Consider the following 26,007-nt stretch of genomic DNA (forward strand, 5'->3'; position numbering starts at 1 on the left):
TTTAAAAATTTGCAAACACTTTTAAATGTGTTAATGGATTCCGGAAGCTATACTTGGGAACTCATCCTTAAGAGCTTGCTACCCAATAGTCTTTTTGTTGTTGTCAAATTATGACATGTATTCACAAAAGGGTGCAAATTCTAAATTACTTGTAGAGACTGATGAATTATCTAGAATCTTTTGACTTAAGGGGTCATGATACACATTATATGGTATAATATAGATATATCATATGGCATAGATAGGGAAGTTAGGTTATATGCAGTTGCAGTGTTGAGTTGATCTGTGCTATAGTCAGAATTACAAAGAAGCAAGAGAAGATACAGATACAGCGCCAAACATCTTGATGTTTGAGGGGAGATGGCAGGGAGAGAAGGATGACTGGGTGCTGAGTCTGCACTGGGTGCAGATGGGGTGACTGATGATTTCCTGCCACCTGTGAGTGGTCATGATCATAAATTTGAAATAGAGTCCTCCCCAAAAATCTCAGCACTGTATGACTCAGGATCATGGCCGGGTAGATTCATTTCAGCACTTGTAAAGAGCTCAGTAAAGATTATGAGAATAAGTTAGCAAGTGGTGGAACCAAGAGACTGAACCTTTAGGACATTCACATTGAGCAGGGATGACAAAGAGATGATGATGATGATGATGATGATGTTTGAGATGTAGTGTCACCCAGTCTGGAGCGCAGTGGTGCCATCTCGGCTGACTGCAACCTTTGTCTCCCGGGGTGAAGCGATTCTCCTGCCTCAGCCTCTCAAATAGCTGGGATTACAGGCACCCACCACGACACCTGGCTGATTTTTGTTTCAAAACTAAGAAATCGGCCGGGCACAGTGACTTACGCCTGTAATCCCAACACTTTGGGAGGCCAAGGCAGATGGATCACTTAGAGGGCAGGAGTCTGAGACCAACCCAGCCAATGTGGCAAAACCCCATTTCTACTAAAAATACAAAAACTAGCTAGGTGTGGTGGCATGTGCCTGTAATCCCAGCTACTTGGGAGGCTGAGGCAGGAGAATCACTTGAACCCAGGAGGCGGAGGTTGCAGTGAGCTGAGATTGTGCTACTGCATTCCAGCCTGGGCAACAGGAGTGAAACTCCGTCTTCAAACAGAAAAACTGTCAGAAATCTAAGGCCTGCAACCAAATACCTAAGTTCAGTGATGCTCCATGAAAGAGGGTGGGAGGATGATTTTGATCCACAGACATTTATCAGGTGCTTTTTATATCCTAATTAGGAGACAGCAAGGCTTCTGTGGGACCTCATATATGAAAGCAAGAGCTATGTGCCATCAGAGGCATCCAAACACATTACCGTAGGGTTCTGAGGAGCAAAAGGTCTGGGGAGTGTTTATGGAGGGGCCTTCCTGAACGAGTAAAATTTGAACATTTAGAAAACAGGAGCAAATAGATAGTATGAGTGTCAGGAAGTGATGACTATTGATGGGGAGTAGAGAACCACTGAGCATTGACTACAATTTATAAAGACTGAGCAAGTGAAAAAGGGCATGAAGGCTTGGAGTCAAGCCATGCTGGAGATAGGCAGACTTTTGGTGAGCATTAACTAGGGTTGTGACAATAGGAATAAAAAGAAAGGTCTAGATAGAAAGACTTGGACTGGTAATGGAATTAACCATCAAAGGATTGATTAGGCAGTGGACAAGTCAAAAATAATCTTGAAGTAGGGAAACTGGAGATTTTCCTGGAAAAATAATGGACTTGGTTTTGAACTTGGGTTTAAGCTGCCTGAGCAACTCCTAGATACCTGTCTGAGAGTTTACAGCTTGTTTCTGTCATTCAAGTGAAGTTTCACTACAGCCCAACAGGTGTAGCTAGCAGGTGTAGGGTCCAGAACTCAAAGGAACTCCACAAAAAGGACCCAAATCTGACAGGGCAAGTGTGTGTCTCCTCTCCTGGTTGTGTGGCCAGGCTTTTATTTCCCCTGCAGCACTTAAAATGCTGGGCATGTGCGTTCCGGATACTTCACCAGATATGTTCCCACCCACCCTGCCGGTTGCTGCCATACTGCACTGTGACTTTGAAGAGCTCTTGGGCTGTTTCTGTTGCTCTTCTCTACTGGATAACCATTTGCTGTGGGATTATCCCTGGGTTCTCTGGTTATAATCCAGGGCACACCTAAGAGGTTTCTCAGGAAATCATATAGCCAGTAAGTTTTTCAAACTTGAAGTAGATCTCTTTTCTGCCCAATATGACTATTCTTTGGTGCCCACTTTAGGAAAATCAGGTCCTTCCTGTGCTAAACTTAAACTTGACAGTCATTGAGTGACTCCATTTACTAAGGATGAGTACACATGGAGATCCAGAGTCATTTTATTTTATTTTACTTTTTGTTACCCAACTTCCTGTTGATTTGCGGTAACAGAGTCATTTTAATCATAGTTCTCTTTCCCTTATGTGTAATGTCTGCTTGAACTAAACTCTCAAAATTTTCACTTAGCGAACATGAGTTGATTTTATTGAGGTTTTGCTTTCAGTTTAGATTGCGAGGGGAAACATGTATGTTTGTGGGGTGGAGCTCTGCAGTGCATAGGAACTGTTTGCAGACATAATTGTTGGGTGTGATTTATTTATTTTAGATTCTGAAGGTCTCCTCAAAACCAAGGAAAAGAATCAGAAGCTTTACAGTCGAGCACAGCGGCACCAGGAGAAAAAGGAGAAGATCCAGAGGCATAATCGCAGACTTGGTGACCTGGTAGAGAAAAAGACCGTTGACTTACGAAGTCATTATGAGCGTCTGGCAAATCTTCGACGATCCCATATATTAGAGCTCACTTCCGTCATTTTCCCAATCGAGGAAGTAAAGACTAGTGTGAGGTACATTCAGCAAATCTTTTCACTCCAGGAATAATAGATCAAGTTCCAAATACTTTTTGAAGTATGTTAGCACCTTATTTCTTGGACCTTATTCTAGGGTCATTGGTTTTCCCGGTGATGGAACATAAGTCTTATCTGCTTCAACAAACAGCGCACACGGCGCAAAGCTGGCGAGGCAGCCAGGTGAGGGGTGGGGCCCAGGCTTGTGTACTCTCCCAGAGCTTCGAGGTGAGGTGCTGACTCACACTTCTAATTAAGAACCCCCTGATGGCCAGGTGTGGTGGCTCCCACCTGTAATCCCAGCACTTAGGGAGGCCAAGGCGGGCAGATCACCTGAGAGGTCAGTAGTTTAAGACCAGCCTGGCCGATATGATGAAACCCCATCTCTACTAAAAATACAAAAATGAGCCAGGCGTGGTGGCACGCACCTATAGTCCCAGCTACAGTACAGCAGGAGAATTGCTTGAACCCAGGAGGCTGAGGTTGTAGTGAGTGAAGATCATGCCACTGCACTTGAGCCTGAGCAAGAGAGCAAGACTATCTCCAAAAAAAAAAAAAAACTATCTGATGGGTGATATTGGGCCATTTATTAGTTGTGTTTTGTGAAGCATCTTCTTGGACCTCAAAGTCTTGATTTCCTTGTCTGACAAATGGGGATTTAAAAATGCTCTTTCACAGAGAAATGAGCAAATACATAAGAAAACATCTAGAGCTTGGGTCTCTTAGATGGTGGGCACTACATGTTGACTTAACCTTTTCCTGGTGACTGCTATTTATTGTGTTAACTGCTATTGAACACTAAGTACTGTGACTTTAATCTTAGGCAGTAGTGCATGGATAACCTCTGGTGGGATGAACAGGACAGTGGTTCCCCCATCTGGCTGTTCATCTGAGAAATAAAGGTTCTAGAGGGTACCCCTCCAACCTGCCAGTCCAACTTGTAATACTTCTGTATCTTTAAACTTCTCTGATGCTACTGCTGATCAGCAGGTTTGACAGCTACCACCGGCTTTCATTTATTCCCACAAGCCGCTGGGCTGCTCTAGTTGAGGATTTTCCTGTCTCTCTGGCTGCTCCCACTCTCCAGCAGCTTTCCCTGGAAACTTGACACTCACTGGACTGTTGCTAGTTTCATAACGATTCTCTCCAGTCTGTCCTTTAGTCTGTTGCCAGAGTTGGCTTCCTAAAAGCCAAAAAGACTGATTCCTCTTCTAGCTTGAGAACCTGCTCTCTGACTCTAAGTAATTTGTCATTAGTAAGAGTTGGCAAATAGAAACATAAAAAGGCAGATTCAAAATAGAGCCGAATATCAGGTTTTTAGGAGACTGACAGCTGAGTGCAGTATGTGATCTTGGATCCTGTACCCCAGAAGAGAGATTAGTAGGACAGTTGGAGAGAGGAGTAAGGTCTGTAAATTAGTTAACAGTGTTGTAGCAGTGCTGATTCTCTGGTTGTGATTATTGTAGAATATTTTCCTGAATTGATACTTTGGGGAAGTTGAGTGAAGTGTATACAAGGAAACTTTAAAGTTCTTGACGCTTTTCTGTAAGGCTGACATTTTTTCCAAAAGAAAACACACACAAAGAGAGAACATGAAGAAGAACTCTACTTCTGTGCTGTTTTAATCTTTTGTTTAGTGTAAATTATTATATGCCATTCGTTTTTTTCAAAAGAAGTTGATGGTTTTAAAGTTATCCTTATAGTAAGATTTCTTATTTGTTTCTCTTAACTTCTTGTGGGAGGAGGGAGAGGTAGCAGTACAGCTCAGAATTGGCCAGGCTTATCTGTGACAGCTGGTAGCAGTTACCTTACACGTATGTTGTGGCAGAAGGAAAGATAGGAAGAACCACGGGCCAAGAGGACAGAATCTAAACTTTGAGCAGCACGGAAGGCGTTTCCCAGCCCGCTTGCTTCCTGCCTGCTGTTCCAGTCCCATCTCCTGGCACTTCCCTTGTGTGTCCCACACACCAGCCACACTGAACATCTCTGTTCCCCAAGTTCGCTGTGTTCTTCCCCGTCACTGCATTTATACCTGCTGTGACTTTTCATGGTGGGTTTGTTTTTTTTGTTTTTTGATTTGTGGGGGAGTCTCATTCTGTTGCCCAGGCTGGAGTGCAGTGATGTGATCTTAGCTCATTATAACCTTGAATTCCTGGGCTTAAGCAATCCTCCTGCCTTGACCTTACAAAGTACCGAAAATACAGGCATGAGCCATCATGGTGGGCTTGTTATTTTTTGTTATTCTTAGTTTTTTTTGGTTTGTTTGTATTTTGAGACAGAGTCTTGCTCTGTCGCCCAGGCTGGAGTGTACTGGCACAATCTCGGCTCAGTGCAGCCTCTGCCTCCTGGGTTCAAGCAGTTCTCCCGCCTTAGCCTCCCAAGTAGCTGGGATTACAGGCACCTACCACCACACCTAGCTAATTTTTGTATTTTTAGTAGAGATGGGGTTTCACTGTGTTGACCAGGCTGGTCTCAAATTCCTGACCTCAAGTGATCTACCCGCCTTGACGTCCTAAAGTGCTGGGATTACAGACATGAGCCACGGCACCTAGCCCTGTTGTTTCTTTTATTTCAGTCCTCAGTTGGTTTGCAATGTGGAGCCTGTGAATATGGAGGGCTGACTGTGGCATAGAAGGGCACGGCGAGCAGGCGCAAGGCCCTGTGCTGCGTACTGAAGGGCCATTGCTGGCGCAGGGAAAAGCACTGGAGCTTGAGCTGCAAGCTGAACTAGCTGCTGTTTTTGTGGGATGCTATTTTTACTTGGCAGAAAGACTTGAGTATTACAGAGAGTTTAAAAAATGTAAAACAGTGTCACTCTTTACTAATTTTTTGTTTTGAAAAGATTTTTTTCAAAAAAATGTTTAACAGGTTTAATAGGTTTATTGATATGTCTGAATGAATTATTTAAATTTTTCCTCAGTTTCTAATACAGTAAGTATCAGTAATCTAACCCATGTAAACAAAAGTTCTTTGGGATTCCAAAGTGTTTTAAGCATGTAAAGGGGTGCTGAGACCAAATAGTTGGAGGACCTGCTACGTTCGACCCCACCTCTTGGTTCCGTCTTCCTCACAGTGTGTGGGCTTCTGTGCCACAGCTGGTTTGATCCTCATCTCTGATAGCAAGTTCTTACCTACATATATTCCAGTTAAATCCCTGGCCAGGTATGATGGCTCACGACTGAAATATTTGCACTTTGGCCTGTCACAGTAGCTCATGATTATAATCTCAGCACTTTCAGAGGATTGCTTGAGGCCAGGAGTTCAAGACCAGCCTGGGCAACAAAGTGAGACCTCATCTCTACAAAAAAATGTTTTAAGTTAGCCAGGTTTGGTAGTAGGTGCCTGTAATCCCAGCTACTTAGGAGGCTGAGGCAGGAAGATCTCTGGAGTTTAGGAGTTCAAGGCTTCTGTGAGCCATGATTGCATCTGTCAGTGCACTCCATGTTGGGTAACACGGTGACACCCATCTCTAAAAATAAAAAAATAAAAACTAAGGTAGAATTCCTGTGCTCACATGCAGCTCTTTGACATTCTAGCTTGTGTTGTGAGTATATTGCATGCCCTTGAAAATCCTCTCTTGAAATCTGTATGTGTCTTCTGATTTGTAGAGATCCCGCAGATGTGTCTTCAGAGAGTGACAGTGCCATGACCTCCAGCACTGTGAGCAAGCTTGCTGAAGCTCGGAGGACAACTTACCTCTCAGGACGATGGGTCTGCGATGATCACAATGGAGACACCAGCATTAGCATTACAGGGCCTTGGATTAGCCTCCCGAACAACGGGGACTACTCTGCCTACTACAGCTGGGTGGAGGAGAAGAAAACAACCCAGGGGCCTGGTGAGAAGCTGCATATCCTTTGAAATCTAGATAGAGAGTTCTAGGTAAAATTGACATAACAAAATGAACAGCTTTCAAACGAACAATTCAGGGGCATTTAGTCCCTTCACGGCGTGTGCTTCCATCACCTCCATGTCATTCCAAAACATTTCGATCATCCCAGACAGAAACCCCATGGCATGAAAGTGTCACATTCCCCCACTCTCCCTTCCCCTCAGCGCCTGGCAACTACAGATCCGCTTGCTGTGTCTGTTTTGCCTGATTTGCCTCTTCTGGGCAACTCATATCAATGGAATCATCAAATCTATGGCCTTTTTTGTCAGACTTCTTTCACTTAGCATGATATTTTCAAGGTTCGTCCACATGATTTGCATATATTATTATTTCATTCCTTTTAATGAATTCCATTGTATGGATAAATAAGCCATATTTTGTTTTATTCATTCATCACTTGATGGACTGAAAATATTTTTTAGATGTCTCACTTTTTAGGGGTTAATATTGCTTGGTTTATATAAGAAGACATTATTTAAAGAAGTATATTTAACCTGTTGAAACCTGTATTTTTAGTGTATAACTTTGTAATGTGTTTTAGTAGTCCTAAATGGAGATTGAAATCCCCCAATGTAAAACCCTTTAAGACTCTGCAGTTTCTCTTTGGTGGAGAAAGATTGTTTGCAGTCACTCATTAAATATTTAGTGAGCTCATGCACATTGCTGGGTGCTGGACATACAAAGGTGACCAAGACAGATGCGGCCTTTTCCCCTTCTCAGGGGAGAAAGGCAGGAAGCAAGTAAATGATCAAGGTGCTGTACTTGGAGTGGGTGCCATGGAAGGAATTAGGGGAGCATCCTGGGGCAGGATGGGGTACAGAGGAAGGGCTGACTCTTTCATAGGGTTGTCAGGAGAGGCCTTTCCGGGGAGGTGACATTCACGTTGGGCATTTATTCTGATATTACATTATCAGATTCACACAGGTCAGACTTTAATTTCATTTATGCTGGGCCTATTTAGGCCCATTTGCTCTGTCGCATTACTCAGCAAAATACAAACAATGGGTCGTTTATGTCTGGTCATGGAGTATCTGTTGAGTAAGGACTAAAACGTAACAGTGCTATCATGATAAAGTCTTTATGATCAACTTTTGGATCATTAGAATGTTGTTGGAATGAAGGTTTTGTCCATGGTGGTTGTTTTCATACTGCAGACATGGAGCAGAGTAACCCTGCCTACACCATCAGTGCTGCGCTATGCTATGCAACTCAGCTGGTCAACATTCTGTCTCATATACTTGATGTAAATCTTCCCAAAAAGCTGTGCAACAGGCAAGTAATTGAAGGCGATGTTGTCACCTTTATCATAGCTCTTTCAAGTTTCTATTTTGTCCTCATTTATTCCAGTAAACCAAAAATAAGAATGTAAGTATTATCAAGACTGAGAAGGTCTGATTGAAATATTGAGATTAACTTCAAAAGCTTTATGTGCTAGTTTGTTTCATTATCTTACAATTGTACATGAAGTCTTTGAGAAGACCAAAGAGAATGTAAAGGGAGTACCAGGATATTCAAGGGTTTGCTGCAGATACTCATGTTAAATTGTAACCATTGAATTCTTTGGTGGTGGTGGTGGTGTTTTGAGACCGAGTCTTGCTCTGTCACCTAGGCTGGGGCACAGGGGCGCAATCTCTGCTCACTGCAGCCTCCACCTCACAGGTTCAAGCAATCCTTCCACCTTAGCCTCCCATGTAGCTGGGATTACAGGCACCCACCACCATGCCTGGCTAATTTTTGTATTTTTAGGAGTGAGGGGGTTTTGTCATGTTGGCCAGGCTGCTCTTGAACTCCTGACCTCAAGTGATCCGCCTGCCTTAGCCTCCCAAAGTAAATTTGGGATTACAGGTGAGCTGGGATTACAGGTGAGCCACCGTGCCCTGCCCTGAATTCTTTTTGTTTGTTTGTTGTTGTTGTTTTAAATAAAAAATTTACGTGGTTTAAAATTCAAAACATTTATACAAAAACTAGCTGGGCGTGATGGTGGGTTCTTGTAATCCCAGCTACTTGGAGGCTGAGGCAGGAGAATCACTTGAACCTGGGAGCCTGAGGTTGCAGTGAGCCAAGATACCGCCACTGCACTCAAGCCAGAGTGACAGAGTGAGACTCTGTCTCAAAAATAAATAAAATTCAAAAAAATTTAAAGATACACAGTCTACCCAGTCTGCACTACAACCATCCTAGTACCGTCCAGCTGTGTCATTGCGTTTAAAGCGTACACATTATCATCTTGTCCCACTTTTAAAAAATTCTTATTCTTTTTAATTTTTAAGAAAATTTAAAAGTTTTCTTTCTTCTTTTTTCTTGAGACAGGGTCTCACTCTGTCGCCCAGGCTGGAGTGCAGTGACATGATCTCAGCTCATTGCCACCTTCACCCCTCCCCGGGCCCAAGCAATCCTCCTGCCTCAGCCTCCCAAGTAGCTGGGACTACAGGCGCATGCCACCACACCTGGCTAATTTTTTTGGATTTTTTGCATGAGACAGGGTTTCTTTATGTTGCCCAGGCTTGTCTCGAACTCCTGGGTTCAAGCAATCTGCCCCCTCCTGCCTCCCACAGTGCTGGGATTACAGGCATGGGCCACTGTACCCAGCCACCATCTTCCCCCTTTAAACACAGATGGTAGTATGCTATACTATAATGTTTTACACTTTGCTTTTAAAGTTTTTAGTTAGTAACAAATGTTAATGAAGTTCCCACTGTGTGCCAGCACTGTTGTAGGAACTGGAGGGCACACTGGTGACAAAAAAGTAATCCCTACCATCTTGGAGCTCACATTTTCATGGAGGGCTCGAGCCAACATAAATAGTAAACAAATCAACAGCACGTCAGATGGCAGTAAATGCTGTGGAGCACATTAAAACAGGATGAGAGGGCGGCTCATGCCTGCCTGTAATGCCAGCACTTTGGGAAGCTGAGGCAGGAGGATCACTTGAGCGCAGGAGTTTGAGACCAGCCTGGACAACATAGTGAGACCTCATCACTACTAAAAATTAAAAAAAAAAAAAAAAATTAGCTGCGTGTGGTAGCGCAGAACTATAGTCCCAGATACATGGGGAGCTGAGGTGGGAGGATCACTTAAGCCCAAGAGATTGAGGCTGCAGGCTGCAGTGAGCTATGATCACACCACTGCTGCCAGCCTGGGTGACAGAATGAGACCCTGCCTATAAAAAAAAAGGTAAGAGAAAGGGAATGTGTAAGAGAGGGGCTTGCTGTGTTTGAGTGGGCAGGTACGTAATCCCCCGGAACCGGAGGGAGGGAGGGAGGGAGGGAGCTGTGTGGACCCCTTAGAAAAGAGGCTGCAGGCAAAAAGAATGGCAATTGCAGTGTCCTGGCTGGAATACCGAGGGTAGAGAGGAAGACGGGATGCAAATCTTATGGGCCTCATAGGGCCATGTAAGCGTTTGGCTGTCATTCTGCGTAAAGTAGATGACAGTTGTATAGTTTTCCTTTCTATAAAGGTATCAAGATCTTACCAGTCTGCTGTTGATACTTCAAGAAATAATCTTGTCCATTTTTCATTTCATTAGTGTTTCAGATATTTGTTAAGTGTTTCAGATATTTGTGTAGAATAAATTTCCTGAAGTGGAATTGCTTGGTGGAAGGGGATGTGCATTTGTGATTTGTGTAAATGCAATATAATTGTTCTGTTAAAAAGTCTTTGTTGCTGGGCGCGGTGGCTCACGCCTGTAATCCCAGCACTTTGGGAGGCCGAGGCGGATGGATCACAAGGTCAAGATGTCGAGACCATCCTGGTCAACATGGTGAAACCCTGTCTCTACTAAAAATACAAAAAATTAGCTGGGCATGGTGGCGCTTGCCTGTAGTCCCAGCTACTCGGGAGTCTGAGGCAGGAGAATTGCCTGAACCCAGGGGACGGAGGTTGCGATGAGCCGAGATCGTGCCATTGCACTCCAGCCTGGGTAACAAGAGGGAAACTCCATCTTAAAAAAAAAAAACAAAAAAACAGAAAAACTCTTTGTTAAGTGTAATTTACTAAGGCCGGCAAAGGGCACAGGGTATGTGTTACACCTAATTGTACTGTAAATAGAAATTTTAACATAGAATTTCCTAAAAAAAAAAAAAAATACAGCTTTATAAATTGTATGTTTGTTTTACAGTGAATTTTGTGGCGAAAATCTAAGCAAGCAGAAATTTACCCGAGCAGTGAAGAAACTGAATGCAAATATTCTTTATCTTTGTTTTTCTCAGGTATGAAAAATACGTTGTGAACTAATTTTTACTTTCTTAAATAATTGAAAATATTAACCAATTCTTTAATTTTTTTAGCATGTAAATTTAGATCAATTACAACCACTGCATACCCTCAGGAATCTAATGTACCTGGTCAGTCCGAGCTCTGAACACCTAGGCAGGTAAGAAGGATATATGTTGCTTTTCTCTAAGTGTTTTTTGTGACTCCTGTTAGAAGAGTTGTATGTTGACATAGTGGAGTCCTGTTCCCTATTCCCAAACTCCTCAAACCAGACAAAAATAGTGCAGTCCCATACAGAAAGAAACAAAGGTAATTATATTTGAACCTTTTTTTGTAATCATGTCTTAGAAAAAATTGATATCAATCATTTTTATAAAATGCAGTAGAAGAAACCACAGAAGGCCAAAGGTCACATCTTTGAATCTGCGTATACGACCTTCCTGGACATAGACCCCTTTATAAAAAGCGGTGAACTCTGTGGCCCTACTGAGTGTACGTGAGGAGTGAGCAGGGGCAAAAGAAAATGCCCCTGGAAAATGTCTGTCCAGGGGCATTTTCTTTTGCCCCTGCTCACTCCTTGTCCATAGTAACAATTCACAGTTTTTTTTTGAGATGGCATTTCACTCTTGTCGCCCAGGCTGTAGTGCAGTGGTGCAATCTCATCTCACTGCAACCTCCACCTCCCGGGTTCAAGTGATTCTCCTGTCTCTCAACCTCAAAAGCAGCTGGGATTACAAGCGTGTGCCACCACACCCAGCTAATTTTTATATTTTTAGTAGAGATGGGGTTTCACCATGTTGGCCAGGCCAGGCTCAATCTCACGTGATCTCAGGCGATCCACCCGCTTTGGCTTCTCAGAGTGCTGGGATAACAGGCATTAGCCATCAGGCCCAGCCACACAATTTTCTGCTTATCACTGAGTCAATCTGATCACCATTTGTTGGAGATAATGGGTTATAGAGGTTTAGGAGATGAACTGGTTTGAAATCAATTAGCTTAAAGAAAGTTAAATAAAAAATACCAACCAGGAATGGTCTGTGAGATCTTTTTCTTCTCTCAGCCCGTGAAAGCATGAAGTATGAGGCTCAGCTTCGTTCCATGCAGGCACCCTTGTGCTGGGCACTTAACTTTTTTTCCTTGCTCTTACCAGTCTGTCCACACATTTCTGCAGAGATGTGACATGGTTATGTATTTACACTTTTGAAAGAGTACTCAAAGAAAGACAAATGGTGGGAAAGCTCTTTTGGGATTCCCTTCCACATCAGCCATCTACTGAAACGCGAGGCGTGAATTAGGGGAGGCCTCCTCCACTGACAGTGTGCCTGGCTTCCCCCATGCGGCAGCTAACATCTGTGTTACACTTCCTCCCCGTCCCCACATCAGGTAGTTAACATTTCCGGGATATAGACTCCTTTATAAAAAGCTGTGAACTCTCCAGGAAACTGCATATATACTTAAAATGTTGTGCCATTTTACAGGGAGTTCGTGCCTCTCACCCCTGATTCCATTCATTGGTTCATGAACTGTGGAAACCTGAACATTAGAAATCCATCCTAGTTTTAGTGGTTGGTTTCTGTGAGCTTACTCACCCTCCTCTCTGTACGTTACCTGTAAAGGGCTGTAAAGAGCTCAACGTTAGGAAATTTACCTGTAAAGGGCTCAACATTAGGAAATGTATCCTTACTAATAAGAGCTAATATTTGTTGGGCCAGTCTTTATTGACAAAGGGCCAACCTCTTTACTTCCCTTGGATATTATTCCTACTTTATTGATGGGAGAAACTGAAGCTTAGTATGATCAAGTAAGTCGTGGCCATGGGCACAGAGCTTGTACAAGTGGTGGAGCCAGGGTCTCAGCACACATCTGGCTGATCCACCGTAGTAGATTCTCATGCTGTTAACCAGCATATATTATTTCATCACATTAACAGATTAAAGAAGAAAAAAGGTCAACCGGATAGATGCTGACGATAATTAAATAAAACGCAGCTCCCATTAATAATTAGGGGGGAAAATGACTAGCAAGTTAGAAGTAGATTATTACTAGAGGATAGCTATCATAAACCTACAAGGAAAGTTATACATAATGACAGATTACTTACACAGATATTGATGTAATTTATGCAGTAGATTACATAGGAAAAATCAAGAGTGCCTACTATCAGTGCTGTGTTAACAAAGCTCTGGAGGCCTTGCTAAGGCAAAGCATTCTTAAAAAGAAGTGAGGTGTATTTATATTGGGAAGAAAGAAAGTAAGTTAGCATTACTGTAGACGGCATAACTATTAAACTGGATAGCCAAGAGAACTAAGAAACTATTAGCAATGATAGTTCAAACCAGGTGGTGGCTCACACTTATAATCCCAGGTACTTGGAAGGCTGAAATGGGAGGATCACTTGAGCCCAGGAGTTCAAGACCAGCGTGGGCAACCTAGTGAGACTCTGTCTCTACAAAAAGAAAAAAAAAAATAATTTAGCCAGGCATGGTATTGCATGCCTGTAGTCCCAGCTACTCTGGAGGCTGAGGTGGGAGGATTGCCTGAGTTGAGGAGTTCTAGGCTGCAGTGAGCTCTGATTGTGCCACTGCACTCCAGCCTGGCTGACAGAGTGAAACCCTGTCTCTTTAAAAAGAAAAAGATAAACGTACAAAAACAGTTGCTTTCTTGGGTGCCCACAACAAGCAGATTCAAAGCTTAATGGAAAAAGTGTTCCTTTTATTGTAGCAGCGAAAACTGTAAATTATACAGCAGTGATCCTAATAAAATATCTGTAAAATGATTACAAAAATCATGAAACTTATTTTTATTCCACATGTATTTTTTGAATGGCTGCTACACATTATTTGAGGAATGGAGCTGAAAGAAAGCCGAAGGCTTTCAGGATGAGCAGGCTCAATACTGCAGAAGTGCTGCTTCTCCTCAAAAGGAAGACTGATCATATTTCATGAAGCTTTGACAAGCTGATTCTAAAGTTCAACTAGAAGTATAGTCTGCAAGGAAGTGTTGAAATGAATAATGAGAGATAGGGCTGGTCCATTTAAAACATAGCATAAAGGTCATTAAAACAGAGTGCTGTTAGCATGCAGATAGGTAGAGTGATTAGAGGAAGAGAATGGTCCCCAAACAGATTCTTGTTTATGTGGAAATACAGTCTTATGATAGGGGAGGCATTGAGTCAGATTATAGTTCAGTAGTGTTGGGCCAGTTGGATATTCATATGGTGTAAAAGTTGAGTTCATACCACGTTCCATATGCAAAAAATAAATTCCAAATGATATAAAAAACCTTATTTAAAAAAAATACAGCTATAAAATAAGCAAAAGGACAGTGTTTTATAATGATAGGGTGGTGAGGGAATTCCCAGGTAAGCCACAAAACCCAAAAACGGTAAAGGAAAGGAGTTACACATCTTACTGCGTGAAAACTCTGAATGTGTCTAGTGAAAGCTACCATAAACAAAGTTAAAAGGCGGGTAATAGGTTTTGTAATCCTGTAACACACAACAGATTAAAATCTAGACAACTTAAGTCTTTCAATTCAGTAAAGGAAAGACCAACAACCTATAGAAAAATAGACCAAAAAAAATGTAAGTAGTCAGTATTTAAATGAAAAAAATCTTCAGGCTCAATCAAGAAAAAAAAATGTGCAGCCAGGCCCAGTGGTATGTGCCTGTAGTACCAGCTAATTGGGAGGCTAAGGCAGGAGGATCACTTGAGCTTAGGAGTTGGAGGCTGCAGTGAACTGTGATCACTTTTGTGAATAGCCACTGTACTTTAGCCTGGGCAACACAGTGAGACCCCATCTCTAAAATTAAAAAAAAACTTTTTAATAAAAAAATTAAAATGCGATTCAGAACAAGTTTTCATTTGCAACCATCAGTTTGGCAAAAATAGGAAGGATTGAGGAATCCAGTGTTGATGGTGGCTGAGGGAAAAGGCCCTCATACAGGAAGTGAGTTTTTATAGAGGCTCTAAAGTTTTCTGTGGGCTTCCTCTTGAGTCAGGTTTTCCATTGAGAATTGCTCACACAATTAGGCTGTGGGTCACACCTGAGTATATGGCCAGAGGACAGGAAGTAGAACTTCAGAAGTCCCTTTTCACACTGCTTCAAGCAGAATCAAAGTGTAGAGAAGATTGTGAATCGAACCTGAGTGGGATTTCCTGTTTCCATTTAGACCAGCAGAACTGAGGATTCTATTCTGAAAAGACAAACTTTTTTTTTTTTTTTTTGAAACAAATTTAAACTTACAGAAAAATTAGAAAAAATAACAGGGACAGGTGTGGTGGCTCACACCTGTAATCACAGCACTTTGGGAGGCTGAGGTGGGCGGATCACTTGAGATCAGGAGTTTCAGACCAGCCTGGTCAACGTGGGAAACCCCATCTCTATTAAAAGGACTAAAATTATCCGGGCGTGGTAGCGTGAGCCTGTAATCCCAGCTACTTGGGAGGCTGAGGCAGGAGAATCACTTGAACCCAGGAGGTGGAGGTTGCAGTGAACTGAGATCATGCCACTGCACTCCAGCCTGGGAAACAGAGTGAGACTCCATCTCAAAATTTAAAAAATAAGAATAAATAAAAATAATGCAGGCACACCCTTACTCAGATTCACCTATTAATATTTTGCCCATTGCTTATCCTTTGTGCAGTCTCTGTGTGTCCATAAATTCACACACCCTCACATACTTGAAATACGATTGTAAAAGTGACTTTAACAAAGCTAGAAAGATCCTTTTGTTGCCTTAATTGGTAGAATACCTCCTTGCAGCACTAGGAGAAAATGAGTATTCCTGCTTCAAGGTCTTGAATAAAAAGATATCCATTATTCAGCTAAACTAAAAATTAAACTCCTTTATAATCTTTATTTCCCAAAGACATTAAGTGACATAGAATGAATTCTTTTGCTAGCCGGTGTGTGTGCTGTGTCTCTAGCTTGGAGTCTGGTAGGCAGGTGGTAGATCTCTAATCTAGAAGTGGTGGTAGAGAGGCACTGAGTGGAGAGACATTGCAGGGGCCTCTGCCAGGACTCTCCTGCTCAGTGGCTTCTCAGAGATGTAGGTTGATCATCAGAACCAACATTGTTCCATACTGCCCCTTGAAGAGTCTTCTATTCAGTCGCTTTTCATTGTATTTAGTTGAGTGCCTGCTCCGTGCGAGGTGGGTTTCTCCAAGCAGAGAACTGGAATCCACCAGGAACTCTGCCTAGACGAAATGTCATTTCCTCCTCTCTGTTCATTCTGCATGTCTCCTGGGAAAGCTAAGAGGGGATCTGGAAGGACCCCAGGAATAGAGAAGGCAGCATCAAAGAGGAAGAGAAAATAGGCTGAGCCTTGGAGGGAGGGAGAAAGGGAGGAGTGAAGGAAGGAGTGAGCTGTAGTTAAAAAGCTGACTGGGGCCTGAGGGGGATCCTGGGAAAACTTAACCTAGCAGTCAGTTCTGAGGTCCCCTGGACTGCACAGCTGAACAGAACAGAATCAGAGCGCCCTGCATTTAATAAAGGAGGGAGCCCAGCAAAGGAATTGAAATTGTGAACATTTTTAGTGGGTGCATGCCAGGAGGAGAGAGAGGCAGCTCTCCAACTAGAGGAGGCAGGTGGGAGATGATGGTGATGTGGTGAGGCTCTGGGCCAGGGTGACACATTGAAAATGGAAAGGGAGCTTACTTGATTACAGGTAGCCCTGGTGACCCCACACATAAATCGAGGGGAGGAGGGGAAGAGTCCCAGCCAGCTAATGTTTTGAGACTGGTTCAGATATATGAGATGAGCCTGAGGGTTTAGTAACCAGGGGCGATTTGGAGTGGCACTAGGAATCTGAAAAGATGGCTTTAGAGTAGAACTGTCTGCCAAGGAAAAGAAAAAGGAGAGAAAAGAAATGAAGCGCAGGCTGGCCATGGTGGCTCACGCCTGTAATCCCAGCACTTTGGGAGGCTGAGGCGGGTGGGTCACGAGGTCAAAAGATGGAGACCATACTGGCCAAATACAAAAATTAGCTGGGCGTGGTGGCGCGTGCCTGTAGTCCCAACTACTCGGGGGTGAGGAAGGAGAATCGCTTGAACCCGGGAGGTGGAGGTTGCAATGAGCCGATATCGTGCCACTGCACTCCAGCCTGGTGACAGCAGAGCCAGACTCCATCTCAAAAAAGAAAGAAAAAGAAAAAAATGAAGCGCAAGAAGAAACTTGAGGATACATAAAAGGATGCTCAGAGGCAAAAAACTGTATGCAGTGGCCATTAGTTTGCTTGGCAGAGAAATTCAAGGCGCAGTAGGAAGATTTGGAGAGACCCTCCCAAGTCCCACTCCCTTCACCCTTGCAAAATACTGACTTTTGGGCAGGGTGGGGGCCTAGTCAACTTGGGAGCCCCCTCTAGTTTCAGGGGCTCTTTGAAAATTGGTCACTGGAGACCAAGTGGGAAACCCCAGACATACCTTCCAATTTAATTAATACCTGTAAAGCCCTGAAAACAGTCGCTGGCGCATAAATGTTGGCCATTATGATTGTCTATCCAGCTGGGACGTACAAATGTCTGGGAGGAATGAGGGCTGCTTGTTCCTGTAAAAAGTGAGTCAAAGGTGCAGACCTGGTGAGCGGCATTGGAGGCCAGTGCTAGCCTTTTATCATTGTGAAGGCTGTAAAGAATGTTGGACCCTAGACTGTAATGGCAGGTTGTACGCTTCTGGGCTCTCATTTCTGTTACTTATTTTGACTTCTCTTATTTTCCCCTAAGTCGTTATCAGTGAAAACCTTAAATGAAGCATGGCATTTAGTGTGCTTATCTTGGGGGCAGCAGGAGGGAGATAGCGGCACCTTGGTCCCACCCTGGAGTTTTGTTGCAGGGCAGTTCCCTGAAAGGCTGTGGGTGGGGGTGGCTGCCCACAGGGAGGACATGCATCCTGGCTGCCTTGGAGCAGAAGCTGAGGGGCATTTGAAAGGGAGCAGAAAAAGTAGCAGAAAGGCAATAGGCTGTGGTGGCTCATGCCTGTAATCCCAGCACTTCGGGAGGCGAAGGTGGGTGGATCACTTGAGGTCAGGAGTTCAAGACCAGCCTGGCCAACATGGTGAAACCTTGTCTCTACTAAAAATAAAAAAACTAAACAGGCATGGTGGTGGGCATCTGTAATCCCAGCTACTCAAGAGGTTGAGGCAGGAGAATCACTTGAACCCGGGAGGCGGAGGTTGCAGTAAGCTAGATTGTGCCACCGCACTCCAGCCTGAGTGGCAGAGCAAGTCTCTGTCTCAATTTAAAAAAAAAAAAAAAAGGTCAGGCATGGTGTTGCCTGTAATCACAGCACTTTGGGAGGCCAAGACGGATGGATCACCTGAGGTCAGGAGCTTGACACCAGCCTGGCCAACGTGGTGAAATCCCATCTCTACTACAAATACCTACAAAAATTAGCCAGGCGTGGTGGCGGGTGCCTGTAATCCCAGCTACTCAGGATGTTGAGGCAGGAGAATCTCTTGAACCTGGGAGGAGGTTGCAGTGAGCCAAGATCACGCCATTGCACTCCAGCCTGGGTGACGATAGCAAAACTCCATCTCAAACAAAAGCAGAAAGGCTTCCAAGGGTTGCCAATTCGGTTCCCTGTGCTGAGGAGCCAGCAGAGAGGATGAGGCCTAAGAAAGGGTTATTGGACTTAGCAGTGACGGTGTCATTAGGGACCTTTGGGAAATAAACAGTTTTCTCCTGAGATACAGTGCAGAAATATACAGCATTGCCTCTGATATATTCTAAACAGTTGTGCTTCATTCTGTGCTATAAATGTGTCCTAGAAAATGTTGGTGATATTTTTAAACATGTACAGGAGCCCACTGAGTTTTCTTTGTATACTGTTTATTACATTTTATGACTTGTCACACTAAATAATATACAGAGTACACAAGTGGCTTTTTGTTAGAATTGTCTCATTGGAGTGCTGTGTATTTACCTTGTAGACACTGCAGTTCTTTACAACAGGAAATCAGACTTAGGACCAGCATGGATCATCTTAGTGAATGGGTTTTTTTTCCTATGCAGAGTCTTCACCAATTAAGTAGGTAGACTTATGGAAAAGTGTGATATCACAATTTGATTTATAACTTGGATGGAGATGATTATTTGGGTAAAGGAAAACTCAATCATATGTCAACAGAGTGCAGCACAGATTTGGGGAATGAATGGCGCATGTCCCACATCCCCTCAGGCGAGGGCCTTCAGGAAGATCGCTTATTTTCTGGTGTTGAGAATGATGGTTATCCTAAAGAGGCCCTCATTGTCTGCACACAGGTCAGGGCCCTTTGAAGTGCGAGCAGACCTTGAGGAGTCCATGGAATTTGTGGATCCCGGAGTTGCTGGAGAATCAGATGAGAGTGGAGACGAGCACATAAGCGATGAAGAGACCGACCTGGGCACAGACTGGGAGAATCTGCCTAGTCCCCGGTTTTGTGATATCCCTTCCCAGCCTGTGGAAGTCTCCCAGAGTCAGAGCACCCAGGCGTCCCCACCCATCTCGAGCAGCAGTGCAGGTGGGATGATCTCCTCTGCAGCAGCCTCAGTGACCTCCTGGTTTAAAGCTTACACTGGACACCGTTAACGAGCATGGACTAAAACATGCCAAATCTGCATCAAGAAAGTTCTTCTCCCACTACATTCTAGTGAACATTATCTGTTTAGTTAAGATAGTGCCTGGAACATAGAGGTTAAAGTGGTGTTTTGGTTTTTTTTTAAGCAGGGAGACAAACACTTCTATTTTTCAAGTGGCCTGTGATGGTGACCAATGTGTTTGATAATTAATAGAGCAGAAGAGTCGAAGGTCTTTCTACCCAGACTGGTGTTGGTGGAAGGAGGACCTGTGCTTGTGGCTAGTTCTGCCAAGGAAGCAGTTAATTTGGGTTCCCTCTGGGCCCAGGCCACAGGGTCCGCAGACATGCATCAGTGTGCTGGTCATTGCGGTGCTAAGTCTGTTGCTGCCATGTTAAGTTTTAGAGGTTGGTTGAATCACAAGAGGTGATTCTTGATGATTAGGACATGAACGGGAAAAGCTCTTTAATGGGAGTTTTTCTGCCATTGTTTTTTGTACGGAGAACCAGCAGGCAATTTGGAATCATTTGATTTATTATTGGTCCTTTGGTTTTGTTTGGGAGAGGGGGTTTCAATATGTTTCATTCGTGCTGCTCTGTCGTAGTTTGTCAGACATTCCTGTTTTTCTTTTCCCCCCACACACCAAAGAATGAAAGTCTTTTTCTTTAGGACCCACATCCATAAATGGAAGAAATTCTGGCTGCAATAATGTCCTAGAGATTTTTTTAAAAACTATTTTCTTGTTTTCTGAGCAGAATTAAGCATATTCTTACCTCGTTTATTGAATTCCTGCCATCCACACTATGAGCATTTTGAAATTGAACTTCTCTGAGGGATGATAAGTCATGAAGGTCAGCTGGTTTACACCTGTAATCCCAGCACTGTGGGAGGCTGAGGCGGGCAGATCACCCGAGGTCGGGAGTTTGAGACCAGCCTAACATGGAGAAACCCCGTCCCTACTAAAAATACACTGTAATCCCAGCTACTTGGGAGGCTGAGGCAGAAGAATCGCTTGAACCCAGGGAGGCGGAGGTTGCGGTGAGTCGAGATCACGCCATTTTGGTCCAGCCTGGGAAACGAGCGAAATTCCATCTCGAGAAGAAAGAAGAGTCATGAAGGTCATTCCCTATGTGTAAGCTCAATGCCTGCCTGGGCACCGGGGAAAAGCCACTTAGTTAAGTGGCCTCTGGTCATTCTTGTGTTGTCTAGTTTCTTTCTGTGGGATTTCCTAGGTGGCAGGTGTTTCCAGGGGAAACGTCCCGCTTGTTTCCGAAGTCTTTGTTGTTCTGAGGACACAGCTTTGCTCAGAAACGCAGCACAGATCCTTACAGCTGATGCTGCTTGTCTCTGTTCTGGGGAAAGCACAATGTAAACAATGTCCCTCACCAGGAGATCATTCTCAGCTCATATGTCTTGTCATGCTTTTAGTGACAATCTTACAAGAAAACTATGAGAGAGGCATTATGTACAAATATGTAAGTAGTTTTTATTTTTAATAACTGCACAAAAAAATCCTATATAACTACAAAAAGAAATCCTATGAAAAATTCCTAACAGGCACTACTACCATATCTTATGTGATTAGCATGATAGCACCTCAGCGGAATCATTCAGAGGTTTGCCATGCCCCACCTTCTTTTCTCATTGTAATTATTGTAGCTGATACTTGGCCTCCAAGTCTGAGGTGCTATATAGCTTTTGCTAATGGTATATTTGGTGTTTGGTATAGCTGTGGGTAGAGTTGCAGAAGGGAGTTTATTTCTATCCAGGAGTCTCAAATTCCTTGGCTCTACGAATTTTCCATGAAAGGAGGAAGTAGACTTTACTCCTTGTGGGGTTTTTTTTTTTTTTTTTTTTTTTGGAGACAGAGTCTTGCTCAGCCATCCAGGCTGGAATGCAGTGGCATGATCTCAGCTCACTGAAACCTCTGCCTCCCGGTTTCAAGCAATTCCCCTGTGTCAACCTCCCAAGTAGCTAGGATTACAGGCACCTGCCATCATGCTCAGCTAATTTTTGTAGAGACGGGGTTTCACCATGTTGGCCAGGCTGGTCTTGAACTCCTGACTTCAGGTGATATGCCTGCCTTGGCCTCCCAAAGTGCGAGGATTACAGGCATGAGCCACTGCACTTGGCCCCTTGTGGGTTTGTCTACACTGCTAGGATCTCTGTGTAAAGTGCTCAGCTTCATGATTACTGGGCTTGCATTTTCCCGTCCAGTTCTGGAGTTCGTAGAGAGTGGGGATGGTGGACTTGAACAGATACCAAATGAACTTACTTACGATCTTTTAATAGTCGTCTAGTTACTACTTAAAACTCTCAGAAGGAAGAACTTAGTCTCACGAGTTGCAAGATTTGCATTTGGAGCTTGGAGGTGGAGATTGACTTCATCTGAGAGGAACAGTAGTTATGGTTTTCTTAAGCCTTCTATGAAACCATGAATGTGAGATGAAGCTATAGAATCCAGAGATCACAAACTCATACCTAGAATACTTCAACAAAATTTACAAAGATGTGGGAACTTTAGGGATTGATAGGATATATTTTGTTGTTAATATCAACTAGTGGCACTTTATGTAGGGTTAAGTGATCGAACCCTTTTGTGGTTTGGAACACCAACATACTGGCTTACACTGCTGAAATATTTTGGGTTTCATTATTTTGCACTGGATCCACCCTGTAAATACTCTTAAGTATACATTTCAACCACTGTTTTTTCTACTCTTTTTGCTGCTCATTAAAATCTTTCCTGTAGGTGCCAGAACCATATGTAAACAGCGTTTTTAAAAAAAATTGAAGCTGGTTTTTTTTTTTTTTTTTAAACAAAAAGCCACAGAACTTGGTGATGTTTTCCATTTTTAAGTGATTTATTGAAACAACAAAGTACTAATAAAAACCCACACAGGCACCAAACAAACAGGCTGCTTAAAATGGTCTGTTAAAGACATTTTTGGTAATGGAATATAACTAAGACAAGTTTTGCACATTTGTAAGAGGGGAAAGCTGGGTTGAGTGGACAAGATTCATATAAGGACTCACAGAATTCGGGGAAGAGCATTCAGTGGCGTGCTGTTAAGAGGACTAGTGTCTGAGAATCTCCTCACAGTGTCATGTTGCAGGAATTCCCCATTGCTCTGCAACTTCCAAACCAGTTTCAGTCATACAAATGTTTTCTAAACTTTTATTGTATTACTGCAATAAACCTTTTAACAGTACTTTGCTAGTGTGTATGCCTTTTTCAAACTCTCTTCATTTCCACTGCTACATCGAGGGTAGCAAGAATGAGATTGAACCTTCCATCCATGTTACTGGGAAAGATAGGCCAAAAAAAAGGAAAAAAAGAATGAGATTGAACCATGGAATACTTGATACAAATTATAGAATAATGTTTTAGAATTTTGCCAGGTAAGAAAAAAATGCCTGTTAATACATTCTTTTTAAATGATGGCTCATGGTGGTAATAATGGTCTTTCACAAGCTGAGAAGCTGGTTGCATACTTTCCCTAAAGATGTGTTTTTCTTTGGTAGCCATCATATGATGCATGTGACCTACAATGACTTGGTTCTGTGCAACAGACCCCTGGAGGAGGGGTCTCTACGATGCCCATGTGGAACCTGCCGACACTTTCTTTTGGACAAGAGAAAAAGGGAAATGTTAGAGGGGACCACTCACAGGCCTAAGTAGCTTTGGAGAATCTCTTCCCTTCCCCACCTAACACCCCTTTTTATTTTTTATAACTACTCCCAAGTGGGTATCAGTACCCTTCAGATTAGATTATTGTAGACAGGGACCACCTACAGGTGGTAGAGAGCTACCAAGAGTGACTGCTGTGGCAGAGCCAGGCCAGCCAGGATACCCCCAGGAGCTATTGCCATGCTATGGTCACACTCTCCCTTTACCTGGAGCAGAAGGCTGGCAGTAACAGGAGGAAATAGGCAAGGAAACAGAGGGTTCTCAAACAACGTGTGTGCTTCGGTGGCACTGTCCATCAGTCTTTCCAGGCAGCAGTTAAAAGCGTGCTCCCATCTAGTGTTTAAAGGGAGATTTCCCCATCCTGAGTTACATCATGGTTGATGCAGGAATCGGAATGAAGTGGATGGGGAGGAATTATGGAAAACTTTTAGGCCGGGTATAGTGCTCACACCTATAATCCCAGCACTCTGGGAGGCTGAGGTGGGCAGAGAACGAGGTCAGGAGTTCAAGACCAGCCTGACTAACATGGTGAAACTGTCTTTACTAAAAATTTGAAACTTAGTTGGGTGTGGTGGCATGCACCTGTAATCCCAGTTACTCAGGAGGCTGAGGCAGGAGAATCACTTGAATCTGGGAGGCGGAGGTTGCAGTGAGCCGAGATTGCACCACCGCACTCCAGGCTGGGCAACAGAGTGAGACTCCATCTAAAAGAAAAAAAAAAAAAAAGGATAACTTTTGTCATTAGTATTAGGGAGGTTATTTAAAAGTTGCATCAATAAAATATACCAGGAAACTTGAAACTCCCAATGAGGAAAACCACCACCAGCCAACCTGGTGAGAAAATACACTGGAAAGAGTTCACAATCTGCTTAGACTTATATAGATGAAGTGAATTTTTTTAGGGCCGGGCATGGTGGTTCATGCCTGTAAATCCCAGCACTTCAGGAGGCCAAAGGCAGGAGGATTGGTTGAGCTCAGGAGTTCAAGGCCAACATACGCAACATAGACCCTATCTCTACAAAAATTTAACAATCGGACGTGGTGGTGTGCACCTGTGGCTACTCAGGAGGTTGAGCTGGAGGATCACATGAGCCTGGGATGTAGAGGCTGCAGTGAGCTGTGATTGTACCACTGTACTCCAGCCTGGGCAATAGAACAAGACTCCATCTCACAAAAACAAAAAACCAGAAACCACCAGTGGGACAATCTTTCCTCCAAGAAAGAAGATAGTAAACTAGCAAGAGTTACATCACAGGAGGCTGAGGCAGGAGAATTGCCAGAACCCAGGAGGCGGAGGTTGCGGTGAGCCGAGATCACTCCATTGCACTCCAGCCTGGGTAACAAGAGTGAAACTCCGTCTCAAAAAAAAAAAAAGATTTACATCAGTGACTGTTTTGTTGTGCCTTTTGTAGGGAGGAGTAAGAGATACTCTGGTGGTGGGAGGGATCTAAAAGAGCCTTTGAATGAATGCTCCCCTTTACAAAGTGAGAAAATTGGCAAAGTGAGAAGATAATAGATGACACTAAGTGTTGAAAATGGGCTAGAGCCAGTTGAGTGAAAAAAAACTCAGAGGCATTAAGCAGGAGTGTCCAATCTTGGCTTCTGTGGACCACAATGTAAGAATTGTCTTGGGCCACACACAAAATACACTAATGATAGCTGATGAGCCAAAAAAAAAAAAATCTTACGATGTTCTAAGAAAGTTTACAAAGTTGTTTTGAGCCACATTGAAGCCATCCTGGGCTGCAAGTTAGACAAGTTTGCATAAAAAGGTCTTGTGGGCTGGGCGTGGTGGCTCACACCTATGATCCCAGCACTTTGGGAGGCCAAGGTGGGTAGATCACCTGAAGTCAGGAGTTCGAGACCAGCCTGACCAACATGGTGAAACCCCATCTCTACTAAAAATGCAAAAAATAGCCAGGTATGGTGGCATGTGCCTATAATCCCAGCTACTCGGGAGGCTGCGGTGGGAAGACCATGTAAACTCAGGAGGCTGAGGTTCCAGTGAGCTGAGATCATGCCACTGCACTCCAACCTGGGTGACAGAGCAGACTCTGTCTCAAAAAGACAAGAACAGGCATGGTGGCTCATGCCTGTAACCCCAGCAGTTTGTGAGGCTAAGGTGGGTGGATCATCTGAGGTCAGTTTGAGACCAGCCTGGTCAACATGTTGAAACCCGTCTCTACTGAAAATACAAAAAAAAAAAAAAAGAAAAGAAAAAGCCAGGTGTGGTGATAGATTCCTGTAATCCCAGCTACTCAGGAGGCTGAGGCAGGAGAATCACTTGAAACCAGGAGGCGGAGGTTGCGGTGAGCTGAGATCATGCCATTGCACTACAGCCTGGGCAACAAGAGCGAAACTCCAGCTCGAAAAAAAGGGTCCTGTGGCATTGACACCTCCAGATCCGTATCAGATTGTCCCTGACCTCGCCCTCCCTTTGGGGATGGCATTTTAGCATTTGCTATATGGCTTCAGAAGACACCTGGATTTTGAGCAAAGAACCTTCCTACCCTTCCCAGCAGCTTATTTCCCTAATTAAAAGAAAAAAATTGTTAAGACAACATTTCTGGAGTGTAAGTATGTTGCTCTCAATTTGGGAATGAAAGTGCCAGGTGGTTTGATGGTAGATGGAATAGATACCTCCCAACCCACGGCTGATGAAAGAATGTGAGGAGCAGAGAGGATCTTCTGTGATCAGCATTTTCACAGTTGCATTCAAATTAAGGAGGACTAAGTCTAGTATCCACAGGAGGAAGTAATTCTTTTCTGGTTCAGGGGCCACTGGTACTGGCTTAAGGGAGTTCTGCTACTCCTTTGAGAT

At 43.6% G+C, this 26,007-nt stretch overlaps 1 protein-coding gene across 1 annotated transcript in view; it reads left to right on the forward strand.

The window, feature by feature from the left end:
* The window catches only part of ATG14 (autophagy related 14), a 40,204-nt gene extending 17,497 nt beyond the window's left edge, over window positions 1-22,707 (forward strand). The window contains exons 5-10 of the mRNA XM_017515809.2: window positions 2,603-2,840; window positions 6,449-6,678; window positions 7,887-8,004; window positions 10,850-10,940; window positions 11,019-11,104; window positions 19,202-22,707. Coding sequence (XP_017371298.1) covers window positions 2,603-2,840; window positions 6,449-6,678; window positions 7,887-8,004; window positions 10,850-10,940; window positions 11,019-11,104; window positions 19,202-19,508 — 1,070 coding nt within the window. The 3' untranslated portion in view covers window positions 19,509-22,707. The remainder of the gene's footprint in view (window positions 1-2,602; window positions 2,841-6,448; window positions 6,679-7,886; window positions 8,005-10,849; window positions 10,941-11,018; window positions 11,105-19,201) is intronic.
* Window positions 22,708-26,007: the final 3,300 nt, after the last annotated feature.

This window comes from Cebus imitator, unplaced genomic scaffold (genome assembly GCF_001604975.1).
Source record: "Cebus imitator isolate Cc_AM_T3 unplaced genomic scaffold, Cebus_imitator-1.0 Scaffold560, whole genome shotgun sequence".
Lineage (NCBI taxonomy): Eukaryota > Metazoa > Chordata > Mammalia > Primates > Cebidae > Cebus > Cebus imitator.